The sequence below is a fragment of the Malania oleifera genome, chromosome 6, assembly GCF_029873635.1.
Source record: "Malania oleifera isolate guangnan ecotype guangnan chromosome 6, ASM2987363v1, whole genome shotgun sequence".
In the NCBI taxonomy this organism is placed as follows: domain Eukaryota; kingdom Viridiplantae; phylum Streptophyta; class Magnoliopsida; order Santalales; family Ximeniaceae; genus Malania; species Malania oleifera.
In genome coordinates this window covers 53,167,342-53,183,046 of record NC_080422.1, presented here as the reverse complement: position 1 = coordinate 53,183,046, position 15,705 = coordinate 53,167,342, and the positions used below count along the sequence as shown (strand labels likewise).

The window sequence follows — 15,705 nt, the reverse complement described above, 5'->3', positions numbered from 1 at the left end:
TAGAAGTGGTTGATGAATTTGAATTTGAAGCGAACATGATATTTCCCCCTTGTATCTCCTCTCTCCTCTCTTCTTTTTCCTCTCTTCAATTTCTTCTAATTTCTCCCCATGGTTGTAGATCATTGATGCTGCCCCTACATCATCTAGTTGCCTGAGTTTTGCTTGGATCTTTAGTGTCATGATGAATGGCTTGAGGCTGTTGGCGTGAAACATAAGATGCACCTTTATCCAAGCCGAGGGATCAACCTTGTCAGAAGCCTTTTCGACTTTAGCCAAGATGGAGACTGGTCTTTATATTTGCAACGTAGTCTCCTATGTCCATCCATTAGTGACTTAATTTGTTCTGGATGGAGCTTAACGAGCACCAACTCACCCATGTTGCAGTATGAATGGTTTTCTCCTTTGATCTGCCCATTTCCTTATCTAGTTGGAAGCTTTGTCTAAGTAAGCTCGGGTGATCACTAGTTTTGTCTCCGTTCTTTGGTGAAGATGTATGCACTTGGGCTTTTTCCTTTGTATGACTCATCACTGTGTAAGGTAACGACTGTGGGCTTGTTACAAGTTCAAAAGGACTTGTGTGTTGTTGAGCTCTTTTGGGCATTAAAACAAAACTGCACCACATTGAGTTGCTGCACCTATTTCTTTTGGCAGTGGTGAAATAGCACAAGTACTGCTCTAGTAGCTTGTTGAATCTTTTTGTTTGTCTATATGTCTTTGGGTGGTAGCTCGAAGAGATGTCAAGCTATAAGCCAAGGATTTTGAAAATCTTTATCCAGAAATTTCATGTGAATCTTGTGTCTCAATCATAGAGAATGTCTTGGGGAACACCCCAATACTTCATCACATGTTTGAAAAATAGGTGGGCTCTTTCCTCCGCGGAAGAGTACTTTGGTGCGAGTATAAAAGAACCGTGCTTTGAAATCTATCCATAACCATGAGTATATACCTTGAGTCTTTGACTTTGGGCAGGTTGGTCATGAAGTCATTTGAGACACTCTCCCATAGTCTCATTGGTACTTGAAGGCTCTAACAACCCTGCAGTCTTCTCGACCTTGTATTTTTGGTAAGTTTGGGATACTGGTTTTTATTATGCATTTGTGGCTAGTAATACCTTTGCTTCAACAATGCCAAGGCTATCACCTTATCCATATCCATCTAGATACAGCCTTGTTCAACAACATGACCAAGGAATTTGATGCTCCCCACTTCTATTTTCTTCACATAAAGGTTGTTCTGCTTCAGCTTGTTGAACAACTTTCGTAGATGTTGTTCATGTTCCTTTAGAGTTGAATTGTAGACAACAATGTCATCCAAGTATATTATGACAAACTTCTTGTGGTAGTCATGAAACACCTGATTCATGAGAGTGCAAAATTTTGCTTGCGCATTCGTCAAATGCGAAGGGAAGGACATCACCAAGAGCTTATACACCCCATGCTGTGTCTCACAAGTAGTCTTCAGGTCATGACCATTTGCTATCCTTACCTATAGTATCCTAATGGCAAGTCAAATTTGGTGAAGTAGTTGGGATGATTTAATTGATTAAACCAGCAATCAATGGAATGGAATACTTGTTACATACTGTCACTTTGTTGAGCATGTGGTAGTCCACACACATTGGCATGCTTCCATCTTGTTTCCTCTAAAACAACATTGACGTTTCAAATGGTGCTTTAGGATGACGTATATAACCCGCGTCCTATAATTTGTCAAGTTGCTTCCTTCAACTCTATTAACTATAGGGGCGCCATCTGGTATGGTCCTTTAGCAGGAGGCTTCACTCTTGGTAACAAATCAATCTTATGCCCCACACCTCGTCGTGGAGGCATGTTATATGTGGCTTGTTCATCATCACAACTTTGTAATCATCCAACACATCTTGGATAGCAATAGTTACCCGCGTTTCGCCTATTTCTTCTTCCACCACAAATATGGCAAGATATGTTTGCACACTCCTCAATCTCTTCTTGAGTTGCATGGCTAAGAGGAGTTGTCCCCTTCCTTTGAAATGGATTATACCAGGTAAGGGTGATCTCTCATAAAAGGAAACTAGCTAACGACATCTGTAGATTTTGTACCACTACCATCTTACTCTCCCTCATGAATTTCATTTCAAGTATCACTTGGAAATCATCCATCAACATGGCTTTGAAATTTTCATGCCTTGCCCGAGATTCACAGTTGCTTGGATACTCCTAGGTAGCCTAAGCATCGGAGTTAACCGCTTTTATGTTTCTTGAACCCTTCTCCAAGTTTAAATTGAGTCTATGCGTTTTTCTTGTGAGATAAATGTATGGGTAGTCCCAGTATCCACCATAGTATGGGTGCTCTTCCCATTGATTTGCAGATCTGTAAATATTAACTCTTTAGCTTAGGTAACTTTTTTTGCCTACCTATTGAATGCATTGAGTAATCACATTGCACCCATCCTTGAGATTTCTTTATCTTTATCCTATCATTGTGCCCCCTTCACAGTGGAAGTTTGCAAGGCATTTAAGCAATGACTTGTGAGGGCAATCAACAACTATGAGGCTTGACTTGTGAGGGCAATCAACAACTATGAAGGTCTCAACATAAGAAGCACACCAACTTACTCTTACAACCGGATGTGTTGAATGACCAAGATGACAAAGCTTCCTTTGAAATTGATGCCTTGGTGCTAGCTACCTTACTTTTGGGTTTGCCCCCTTTAAAAGACTTTCCACTATTTCCGCCCAACATGCCACTCTCTTTGGACATGGTGGAACTCTCTGCAGTGTAGTTAGTCAAGCGTTTTGTGGCAGCTTGTGCAGTTGGCAAGTCTTGAACTCTTTGTCGATGAAGTTTAGCCCTTACTCACGTTTTCAACTCTTCTTGGAAATAGAACATCATATCTTTTTTTGGCATATCCCGAATATCCAACATCAAAGTAAAGAATTGTTTCATAGAATCACTGACAGTACTAGTTTGCTTTATATCTTTGCAGTTTGTGCTGAGTATTGTAGTCAACATTTTTAAGAAAGAATTGGGCTTTAAGATCTCTCTTCAAGTCTACTCAATTATTAGTTAAACATCATCCAATCTATGTCTCATCTTACTTGGTATGCTGCCGTAACTTAGCATCACCACTCAAGTATATAGTCGCCATAGATACTTTCGCCTTCTCTAATTCGGTCCTTGCTGTTCGAAAGTATTGCTCCAACTTCTTAGCATCATAAGCACTACCATATGCTTGGGGTTTTGGCACCCTTGTTTGTCCACACTCTACCACTTTAGAGCTCGAATTCCTAGTTGCACAAAACCTTAGGTTTATCTTGGTAGAAAGGTCACTTACATGGATCTATAAAGCTTTTACCATAGTGCAGAGGTCCTTTGACAGTTCCACAATAGAACCTTGTTAATGTTTTTATGATCCCTCCAATACATTAACATGTTCAGGAAGTTTGGCCATTTTTGCAGAGCACCATTTTGGTTGTCTCTTTGATTCTCTTGGTATTGGTGGGCATGGTCTCTTACAGATGCTTAACACAATCCTACAATATGAAGGAAACTGAATTTATGAAGCAATTAACCAAGCCGATGCCAATTGTCGTGGGCCAAACACTTCCCGCGTTGAAGGGCTGTGGGGTACTAGTTATAGAACTTTTGCTTAACTAGTCAGCCAAAAATATACTATGATTTCACTACATGAACAAATTCTCAACCATGGAACACAAAGTTAAGCAGAAGTAGTAGACAAGTGTGAAAGTAGACAATAGTCACGCGGTAAATTGTAAAGCTGCACAATTCATTCTTAATGCCCTGTAGGCAATGTGTATTTAGCAAAGGAGCAAGTATGCTAAACATGTTTCAAAAGCTGGTGAGTTTTACAATGACTAATGAACACTCACCCTTCCCTAAAGAGCTTTCTACGCTATTCTAGAACTCACTAGGAAACATCAAATTGACTGAGGATTCATACTCGCATTTGACACTCAGGGATTTTCTTACTCAAAGAATAAAATATTGCCATTTATTTATTTGTTTGTTTTGATAAGCAAAGTGAAACCTAAATTAGAAATTTAGAAGCAAAAAGTGGGTGCAATCCTGTTAGAAATTTTTGTTGCGAAGTGCTTTCCAATAAGAAAATAATGATGTGAAAGTTTCTGCACTTTCCAGGGTTTCTCTTTGCTCATGGAATTCTAAATTATATGTAGGCCCCGTGATTTAAAATGTAATAGAAATTCTCAGTTTTATGTGTTGGAGTTAGTGTACCTATAGATGCTAAATCAAATTTCTTATTTTTTTATGCGCATTTTACCTCAGCTCGATGTGGATTACCGTCATCAACATGCAGCTATCAATTCAAGTATTGGCTTGAATCCATCCCCTCTTTTGGAGCTTGCAGGAGCATTTGGAACCAAGGATCTCAGTCTGGGTGGCGAAATTGGTTTTGATACTGCTTCTGCTTCATTCACCAAATACAATGCTGGGATCAGCTTTAGCAAGCCTGATTTCTCTGCTGCACTTATACTGTACGTATTTTCAGAAACACTTGCTCAAAAAAGTGCCTGCTCTTTTTGGCTGTTTCAGAATTTAATTTTATATCTTTGATTTGATAATTAATGTATATTACCAAGGCCTTGTTTGGAAGCGATTTTCTTTTGTTTCTATTTGATTTTTCTTTTTCTTTTTTTTTTTAAAAGGAAAAAAAACTAGCCACATGAAATGCTCTTGTTAAATACCCATACGTCTTTAACTTTCTTTGTTTTGAAAATGTAAAAAAGTCACAAGAGAAAGCAAAACATGGGAACAAAAATAGCATAAATCAAAACACTACCAAATGTGTCCAGTGCCCTTAAGACAATTTACTGAATAAATTTGCAGCATAATATGAATTTGCTATGCATTCGCTAGCCTTACCTGACCCTATGAAAGGAAGCTAGGCCTGCCTTGCTCTAGAAATGCACAGGAAGCTGTGCCATTAAAACTTGTAATTTAGAGGACTTCCATTACCCAAAAGAATGAAACAAAAATGAAAATTCAAGAAGCAACATGCAAGAGATTTTCTCCAGATATTGGAATATGATCTTTGGAAGTTAGAATTACATGCATGAATGATCTCTTGACCACTCCAAGTTACTGGGGAAATAAAAAAGCAAGAAAAGTTAAGTGAAAAGAGGGAAAAACAAGAGTTTTCCAAAGTATCTGGAAATCCATTCGTAGGTAGGGAGAAAGGAAGAGGTGGATTGTCTCATGGATGCTGGGTTGTTTTACTTTCTTAAATAAGACTTAATATTTTCCTAGATAAAAAATTATAAATCATATATGATGTGATGAAGACTGGGCTGGTCTGGATGTAATTGGCTTAGTCCTGAGCCTGATAACATAATTTCAAGCCTAAGAAGGCAAATAACCAATAAATTTCTGAGGTTCCAACTGTTATGTTGCTAAGATATTTATGATGGTTTTGTTTTACTGCATCTTGATATAGAATGTTAAATTTTATGTGATGTTCAATGGTTTTGTTTGTGAGCCTTGGCCCAATGATAGAGCACTACACTAAAACTTAGCGCACTAGTTCAAATTATGGAAAAGCTTTTCTCTGTTGCAGACTGAGTGTTCTCCCTTTGGCAGCTTTGTGCATTGGGTGATGTGTCTCTGTTTTGCTTGGTGGTTTTCTTTTAATGGCAGTAGGTTGTCGGCATGTAGAGCCCAAAGTGGTCCCATATGAACAAAAATTAAGGCACCTGGTAAGGTATCATTGGCTCAATTTGTGGGCATTGTTGTAATTTGAATTTTTCAGGAAGTTATTTAATTTTTCATAATATTTTATTAGGCCATAAATTAGGTTTCCTTGTTTATTTGGGAAATTAATAGAATTCCTCTTTAATAGGTCATGCTCAGGACACACAATAATAAAAATTTTATTGCCCTTTGGTTTGCATTTGCTGGTTTTTTGTCACCACACCCTTGTCATCATCTACTGCCATCTGTGTCTTCTCACAAATGCATTCAGATTTATCTTGGCCTACCTTCGTATTTTCACTTCTACATCACAACATTTATGATTTCAATGGCTCTAGAATGGGATTTTGTCAGACAATTAAGACAGGCAAGAAGAGTTTTAATTCTGAGTTGATGGGTGATGCGGTGTTGAACTAATGAAGCATCAGTTAACATTCTTAACAAGGCCGTCCACTCTTCTCCTTTTTAGTTGCAATAATAGTTTTTACTCTTCGCCTTTTTAGTCGCAATAATAGTTATGTCTAGTCAAAATGTTCCCAACTTTATTTACAAAGTTCATTTATGAGTCAAGTTCCAAAACTTATTTTCAAGGTCTTTTGAGCCCAAAGGAGCTTAGAACAACTATAGTCCGGAATACTCAAGCCCAGAGAAGTTTAAAACAACTATAGTCAAGAATAGCTATTTTGCTAGGCACATCAAATGTGCATGACCATCATGTACTTATATTTTAGTTAGTCTAGATAATTAAGGAAAAGAGAGTTTTCAATTTTCTTTTTTCATTTGCTCATCAATTCTGATATGTACAGAATTTTCTTGAGATGTGGAAGAGTGAAAATTCACCTAGTGGCTTCTTCCATGGCCTCCACTGTCACGTTTTTGTGCGAGATCTCTCTTTTGCACTGAATATCCTTGCTTTTAATCGTACTCTGTTGGATAACTAATCTGATGATCCTAGATGCTATTTGCACTGTGCACACTGTGTTAAATTTGTATGAGAGCATTTCCTTCCTTGGGTTTGTTTCTATTTCTTGCCATTTGCGCTCTTATTTTAGGATTCCTTTTTTTTTTTTCATCAAATATCCCATTCTAGTTATTCTGTGTTTTTAAACCAAGTGCATTTGGTTTTGCATGCTATTATTTTATTCAAGCTTCAATCATTAAATATGTTTATTGATCCATATATTAATGGTAAATTATTACAGCTGTCAAGCAAACCCTTCTTATTTCTACAAGGAAGACCTATGTTGATAAATTGGGTAATATGACATTAGCAATCTTTAAAAAAAGCAAAGGACAAATTGTGAAAATATTCATATGGAGGATGACTAGTTGCAAGAAAGGTCTTAAATTTCGATTTCGACTCAAATTTTGAAGCTCCAAAAGTACGGAAATTTCGACAAAAATTTCGATTTGAAAAAATTATTGAAATAAGTAGTAAAGCATGGAGTTCTTTTATAAAGCTTTAGAAATGATTAATAGACATAATGATGTAAGTTTTAGGACTAATATATTACAAGTAAATACATCTATGCTGTGTATGAGGTGGAGAAGTTGCAATATAATATTTACATCAGACATATTTGTAAGATAATGTCCATTAAACATATTTAGTGAATCAGTTTATACAAATGAAATTTATAAATCATTTAAATATTATTTATTGTACAAATAATGATAATTTAGACATGAATGGTTAAATAACATGTTGTTGTAAATTTACTTCATAAATTTCAAAAGCACTTGTAATAATCTTTGGTTTGATAAAAATAAATAAAATAAATAAACACGGAAATTTCACTTCACTCCTAAATCTCCCATTTGCATTCCGCGGAAATTTCATTGCATAGTTCAAATTTCGACAAGTTTCGCTAAAATTTCGAGATTTCGATAAATTTCGGATGGTTGGTTGAAATTTCGACAGAAATTATGCAAGACGGAAATCTACTGCCATTTCGATTTTGAGGGTGATGGAAACTGGAAATTTCGACAATTTCATGGAAATTTAAGATCATGGTTGCAAGATACTTAATTTTAGAACAAGATGCACGGGAAGATTTGTTAGTTAGTAATTGACTATTGTAGTTGGAGAAGAACTGCTTGCTGAAATAGTGTGGGAAAATTCAAGCTTGAAGTGGTGGAACACTTGTGGCAGTATTGCATTCTTTGGTAAAATAATGGGAAGGAAGTATTCCTGAAAACAAGGTGAATGGTCAATTTTTTAATTAGAATCTGTTATAAAGAATCTATTTGGGTGATCGAGCAGCAATTGGTACATGCCATATTCTACGTTGTCCTTTGCAAAATGACTGAAGTGTTGTCCACGAGCAGCACAACAATACTACTCCAGAAGTCCACACTTTGCACCAGTTGTTGGAATTATAGTTATTTAGTATTGTTATCTAGGTGTCATTATTTTGATTTAGTCAAAGTGTCATTTTTATGTACAAAGTTCATTTATAAGGTCTTTTGAGTCTCTAGAGAAGTTTAGAATGGCTATAGTCAAGAATAGTCATTTTCCCGAGCACCTGAAGTGCAAGGTTGTATGTACTTATATTTATGTTTGTCTGAATAATGGAGTACAAAATTTTCTATTTTCTCTAATGTGCTGAATAATCTGCAATATTTTGGAATTTTTTTTCTTGCTAAGGATTAATTTGTCCAAAAGTAGCATTGTAGGTATTGGTTCGTATATGGCATCCAAGGGAGGTGGGGTGGGTGGTTTTAAAATTTCAATTTGTTTAAATTCTTTCCAAACCAATTTGTAAATTATTCTATTCAAGAAGTGAAAGTAAGTGGAGATAATATAATTTATCACTACCACAATCACAAATCAAGCCACAATTGAGAGGGATACACATATTTATAGTGGTTTGGTCGACCAGACCTACATCCACTCCCCAAGCAAACTAGGTTAAGAATTTTCACTAAGTTCTATCAAGTAATTGCACTGAGAACCACTTAGTCAGGACAACCTGTCCTTTCCTCACAAATTCACTCGGCTTCCAGCCAAAAACAGTGCAACCTGCGCTTCAGGACCCCTGTCCTGTTGGGAAAACTTATCAAACAGAAAAGCACAATTAATCCAAAGGTTCTTTTATAGCTCTCAATATTCTTAACCAAAATCAGTGAAACTAGAGAGACTTTACGATAGTCTCAACCCATTAGGAAGATACTACAATAAGCACAATTGAAACAGAACTACAATGAAATAAAGCTCTGGCAATGCAAGATAAGAAAATGCTTTGCTCATATGTATGTATTTTGATTCATCTCTCCTTTTGGTATTCCTCAAATTTCTAGAGTTTACAAGAATTCATTCGAACACCAACTAACCTTTAGTTAATGCCCAATGGACAGATTTTGTTGATAATCGAATTGTCAGCCCAACTGATCTTCGAGAAAACTATATTTCCAAGAGTAAACTTGAGTTCCAAGATAATTCAGTAGTCAAGCTTTTAGTTCGAGCTGAATTTCGCTTTAAAGTTAAAATCTCAAGTTAAGTATATCAGGTTAATAAGCTTTAAAGTAGAAAATATTTAATCCATAATATATCTTGATTAAATATGATTAATCCTTCAATAATGATTTTGTATGTTGGCAACCGGAAGATTATCACCAGTACTTCTTAATAGGTGTTCTGTAGATGTTTCTGATGAAACTTCTATCGCAGTTTGTTATGAAACTTTTGTCGTTGCTTCTAATGAAGTTGCTACCAATGCTTCTCCTGAAGTTTCTATTAATGCTTTTATTGAAGCTTCTATCACAACTTTTGTCAATGCTTCTATAAATGCTTTTGTCAATACATATGTCGATGCTTCTATTGAAGCTTCTATAGTTTCTTCTAATATTGCTTATTATTCTTTAAAGTAGAGAGCGGGCCTTGGATCAACAGCAAGGTTGCTCCTTTGTGACTGGTTGGTCACAGGTTTGGGTTCAAGGAAACAATCTCTTTGGATAAAAGCAGGGGTAAGACTGCGTACACTGTGACGACCCTCCCCCTGGCCTCGCAGAGTGGGGAGCCTTATGGCTTGGGGATGCCTGTTTTTATTCTTTGAAGTATTTCACTAATGCACTACTATGGTTTGATCATCATCACAATGAAGCACACGATATATGATTCTGTTAATCATCAATATCTCATTTCAGTTCATGTTCAGTTCATGTTTTGTCAATCGTCAAAATCTAATTTCAACATTTGCCTTTTTTTGACGATGACAAAACTTCACATGTTTACATTATCACCCCCCTTACCGTATGCTATGTATTTCAATTCCCCCTTAATACCTATGATTTCCAATAAGCTCCCCCTAAATTTGTGCACAGATAAAAGTCTCAGAAATCAGAATAGTATCATTCATTTCAAAGCATATATCAACATATTGTAGCATATTCACTTCAAGAATATCACACCAATTATAGGTTATAGCACAAGATTGGGGACTTCTATAACCAAAACATCCCCATTGAGCCAAAATGGGCTATGGACCGAAATGGCGTTTTCTTTGTTAAATCTTATTATAAGAAGCTCTCACCATTGGGAACAAATTACAATAACTCCCCTTTGATTCACATTTGAAGGACAGCAACCCCTTCAAAGGCGCCTTTTTTGCTTGGGAGTCTGTTCATGGAAATATTTTAACCCTTGACAATCTGCAGAAAAGAGGGCTTACAGTCTTGAATCGGTGTTTTCTCTGTATGGCGGAGGCAGAATTAGTAAACCATATTCTTCTCCACTGCCCCTGGACAAGGAACATGTGGAATTTGGCTCTTTCCTTGATTGGGCAGCAGTGGGTTATGGAAAATACAGTTGGAGGGGAGATTTGGGCTTGGAAAGGCATCAAAGCCACTAAGGAGAAGCAAAAGGCTTTGAACCTCATCTCTCTTGCCATCTTCTGGTGGGCTTAGAAGGAAAGAAATAAGAGAGCCTTCAAAGATTCATCTACATTGCTTCATACCTGCAAAGTCCAATGAACTACTGCTATACCCAGCTGGCTTAGTGGGAAATTTGTTAATGGTCATTTTGTAATCCTTGATGTTTGCGACACTCTACAGGGTAGAGTGGCTGATGTTTTGTAGCATGGGTTGGCATCCCCTTGATGCCTTGATAATATACTTTCCTTTTTCCTGATAAAGAAAACAATTATAGCACAGGTAAAACAGAACAGTAGCATAACAAAGTATCAGAATTTAGAGTGTAACAGAGATTCATCATAACAGAATATCAGCATAAGCATTAGGATAATGTGGCTAAACAAACTTCTTTTCCTTTTTTGTCAGCAGCAAAATGTAAATAGGGAGTTCAACTAAAAGCAACAGTAGAAAGGTGTTTATACAATGAGAAAATGTTCAAAATTTCACATAATAGAAATCAATAGGGATCATCGCTCCTGTATAGAGGTTTCGGTTGGACCAAGACCAAGATTTCCTTATTTTGCTTTTAAATTTGTCTCTTGATTTTCTGCAATTATGGAGGACATCACTCCCAAGCTTCCAACTCTATCAGCCAAAGAATCTTGCTTCTTATCCATCATCTATATTTTTCCTTGATTGTCCTGTGTGCTAGCATAAATATGTTGCCAAATTGGAAGGGATGGTAAGAGATGGCATAACAGTGGATGGCACAGGCCTACTACTACTAAAGTTAAGATCCATTTTTGTAAAGAGCTTGCAGAGAATATGACCATATGTAAAGAAATTAATTCTTTTAAACTATTGGCACCATGTGATTCATCATAAACGCATATAGATTAATCACTTTCCTTTTAATATTGCCCGAACAATAGATCAGTATCAGTTTCTTTAGTCATCCTCTCCTAGGTTATTACATATTGGCAATTATGTGGTGAATGATCTTGTTCCCAACACTTGTAATGAAGCATCAGGTGTAACCTGAGATGATCCAAGTGCAACCTTCATTGCTTTCTTTCTTTTAAAATTTTCTAAAGACTGTCCCTTCAAAAGATACTTCAAAAATATTAACAATGTCCTTTACCTCAATATCCATATTAACTCCAAAAAAGATGAGACCTTAAGTAGAACAGGACTTCCTGCTTGTTCTAAATTAGAATAGAAAAGGTGCACGCTAATGGTAAACTGAGTGAGTAAAGATGCAAATTTTACCCTATCCTTGTGCATCAAACAACTCTTTAATAGAAAAACTAATTTTTTCAAAGAAATCAAATCAATCTTTCTTGGTGGTAAAATTTCTTTTTGAACAAATATATCAATATATGTAATTTTCCCACCGGGAGTAAGACATTTTTAATATGGAAGTATGGAACCTTTCAGCCATCGTATCACTATTCCTTGAGTCACTTTGAACGTGCTCTTTCTCTTTTTGGTTTCATTAAAGCTTGAGATTGAAGAGCTTTGGGAGAATGAGTTTGACTCTTACCGTCATAACATTCGAGAATCATCTGATACTTCAACAATCACTATCTTTTGCTACTTTGATGATCATTATCCTAGGAATCTACTCCGTAAACCATATGTTTTGCCACCTCTTACCTTAGGAGCCATTTGAAATTTGAAAATAAGAGTTAAGAAGAGAACCCATTTGAAATTCGAAACTAAGTGTTGAGAAGAGGAGGAGAGTTGAGTGGTTAGGGTTGGAGAGAATGATGGAGTGACAGACTTCTACCAAAAATGCTCTAAAAACTGCTTATATTTTTGTTTTCAAAATTTTCATTTCCAATGATTGCCTTTGTATTTAATGTAGCACATTCCTAGTTCTCCATGGATCTTTGACCACTCTTCTTTAGATAAAGCCTCAGTGAAGATGTTTGCTAGCTGATTCTCAATATTCACATACTCTTAAATGATATTACCATTGTGTGGAAATACCCGATCCCTGATTTTCAGGGATAACTGCTGCAGAAATTCTGATTTTATTATTAGTGACTACGTTAATTTAGGAATAAAGAGGTTCTGGAAAATTCCTAATATCCATATTAGTTTGTTTCCTATTTTGCAGTTTCCTATATTTGGCTAGTTTCTTGATTTTGTGGTAATTAGTGTCTTGTTACCAAATATAGTGAAAGGAATTTTTTTTTCCTTTCATTATATAAAGGCTGTACATTTATCATTAAGAAATAAGAGAATTATTTTCTTCTCTAAAATCAACATGGTATCAGAGCCACCTCTGAACCGTAGATAGATGACAAAATACGGGATGAAAATGGCTCGGCAAAGTCAATCCTTCTCCGAAGTCACCTCCCATCCTAAAACCTCAGCCACATGCAGCAATGGAGGATCAGATGGCAATCTTCTGCCCATTACAGGGCACAAACTCAATGGACATCTGGCCTCCTGTGACGAGAACCACACACAGCCAGGATAGAGTCTATTTAGCAAAGAACAAATGGAACTTTTGAAAAAATTGATCAACTAACAACAATCCTCCAATACTTCAGTCATTGGAACCGGATCCTTGGCGCACACAGGCAATTTTTTAAACGCTTTCAGTGCAACAAAAGAGAAAATCAGCCCGTGGATTGTGGATTCAGGAGCCTCTGATCACATGACTGGACATGCAAGGATTTTTAATACTTATAGTCCATGTCATGGAAATTTTTCTGTCAGAATTGCATATCAGTCTCTCTCAAGAGTAATAGGAACATGTTTTGTGATTATATCAAAGAACCTCACTCTAAACTCCGTTCTCCTAGTCCCAAACTTAGCTTGCAATTTACTTTCTATTAGCAAACTCACTTAAGAGCTTAACTGTGTTACTAAATTCTTCCCCAACTCGTGTGAATTTCAGGACTTGAATTTGGGGAAGACGATTGGCAATACTGAGATGTGCTTAGGGCTTTATATCCTCAAGGTTGGTGATCTTCCGGAATAATAAACTCACAAGGTAGATTCGGACAAGGCAAACAATCTGTCTAAAAAAATTTCTTTTTCTGTTTCTCATTTCAATAATGATAGTGCAATTATGTTATTGCACTATAGACTAGGTCATCCAAATTTCATGCATCTTCAAATTTTTTTTTTGGAAAAAGAGGGCGGCACCTCCTATTTTTGTTTAGAAAACCCCTATGGCGGAGGAATACCGTGGTTCCAACCTTGAGACTTGGGGAAAACAAAATCAAATCCCAAGAATCTAAAACTGACTTAACCAACTAAATCAAAACTAATAAATCAATGACCAACAACTAAACAAAAAATAAGAACTAAACAACTATAAGTGGAAAACAAACAAAACTCTGGAAGATCTCGAGGAATAGACCAACCATTCCAACCTTCACAAACACCAGCACAAAGCATCACGAGCGCAAGGAAGGAAATCCCAACAAATCCAATTGAATCATTCCCTTGACTTGTTGTGGAAGCTCATCCTGATAACTATATAATCAAGATATACTAGATTCACCCTGCTTGGCAAAGAAATCTGCACTTTGATTTGCCTCCTTGTAGACATGTTCCACTTTGTAATGTATGCCTATTAATGCTAACACAAGCTCTTCCCACAATTCCCATATTCCAAGCCGAACACTTCCCAGAATTAATCCACTGAACCAACAAAGCCGAGTTACAGGCAATCTCCACTTGATCAAATCTGAGATCTTTGCACAGATTAATCCCTATAATAATTTAGCCATATTATTGGTTTTATAACCCAATAAAGAGGAAAAAGTTGCTTTAAATAATCCTCTTTCATCTTTTATCACGCCTCCACCACCTCAATTACCTGGGCCTCTACAGCTTCCATCCACATTCAACTTAACCCAACCTATCCCAGGTTTACATCATCTGACTACACGAGGAAGAAATTTTTTACTTGAATATTCAAAGCACGAAGGATTGCAATATCCGTGCAAGAAGTAGGTGCACATTTAGTTAACTTGTCCGAAATGGATCTCAACCAATATTTAATATCAAGCCACAAAGTTCTGCTCGAATCATGAATGATTCCATCCTAGCTCTACATCGACGAGTTCAAATTCTCCAAATGATGAGACTAGGTATGAGACCTACCAAAATGCCTAACTGAGAGGCTCGTCTCGCCCAAATAAACCAGAAATTAACTCTGGCTTTCCATGTATTCGTTGCCATACAACTAACACCCAACACCGCTGTTGCTTGTTTCCATACCTCTTGAGCAAAAGATCCCGTGCAAAACACATGGTCTAGAGATTCAATCTTGGCATTTGAACAATAATCACACCAAGAGGCCATCTGAACACCTACTTCTTGAATACGAGTATCAACTGGAAGACAAGCGAACCAAGACTTCCACATACAAATTGACACCCGTTTTGGCAACATAGGATGCCAGATCCATTTTGAAACTAAGAATTCCTCTTTACGCTCCCTTATAATTTCCTAAGCACTTGCCGTGGTATTTTTCCCATCTGTTGAAGGCTCCCAAATTACTCTATCTGTACCCTCCTTGCAAGAAATAGCAGAGTTCATTACTTCCTCAGCTTGTTTTTCACCCAACAGATCCACTAATAAATCAACATTCCACCCATCTCTATCCCAACAATCTCGTGTTCGTAACTTATGGTTTTTGATTTCCCGAACCTTAGCACAAAGGGGACTAGAGGCTAACCATCGATTAAACCAGAAAGAGGGCGACCCTTCTTTAATTTGAACACGAACATGCTCTAATACTTCAGGTATCAGACGAGCAATCGATCTCCAAAATCTGGTTCCTTTATCTGGCTTTATTTCTCTCAAGTGGTGTCTATTATTCAAATACTTAGCTTTAAATAATTGAGTCCACAGATTATCCATAGTTAACAATCCCCACTCAAACTTTATATGCAATGATTTTTTTACTTCCTTAAAATCCCTAATACCCAAACCACCCTCACAAACGGGCTTACATATATTGGGCCAAGAACACCATTTCCTTTTTCTTTTATCATTTACTCCACTCCAAAAAAAATTCGATAACATAGAATTTAACTTTGTGAAGACAATATTAGGAATGTCAATTACCGCCAATTGATGAACCGCCATTGATGATAATACATGCTTAATTAAAACTAA

The 15,705-nt window shown here is 36.7% G+C and overlaps 1 protein-coding gene across 4 annotated transcripts in view; it reads left to right on the top strand.

Annotated features, from left to right (window-relative positions):
- Window positions 1–15,705, top strand: part of LOC131158055 (mitochondrial outer membrane protein porin 4) — a 95,494-nt gene that overhangs the window by 69,940 nt on the left and 9,849 nt on the right. For all 4 annotated transcript variants that reach the window (XM_058112612.1, XM_058112611.1, XM_058112613.1 and 1 more), the window contains one exon: window positions 4,285–4,493. In XM_058112612.1, coding sequence (XP_057968595.1) covers window positions 4,285–4,493 — 209 coding nt within the window. The remainder of the gene's footprint in view (window positions 1–4,284; window positions 4,494–15,705) is intronic.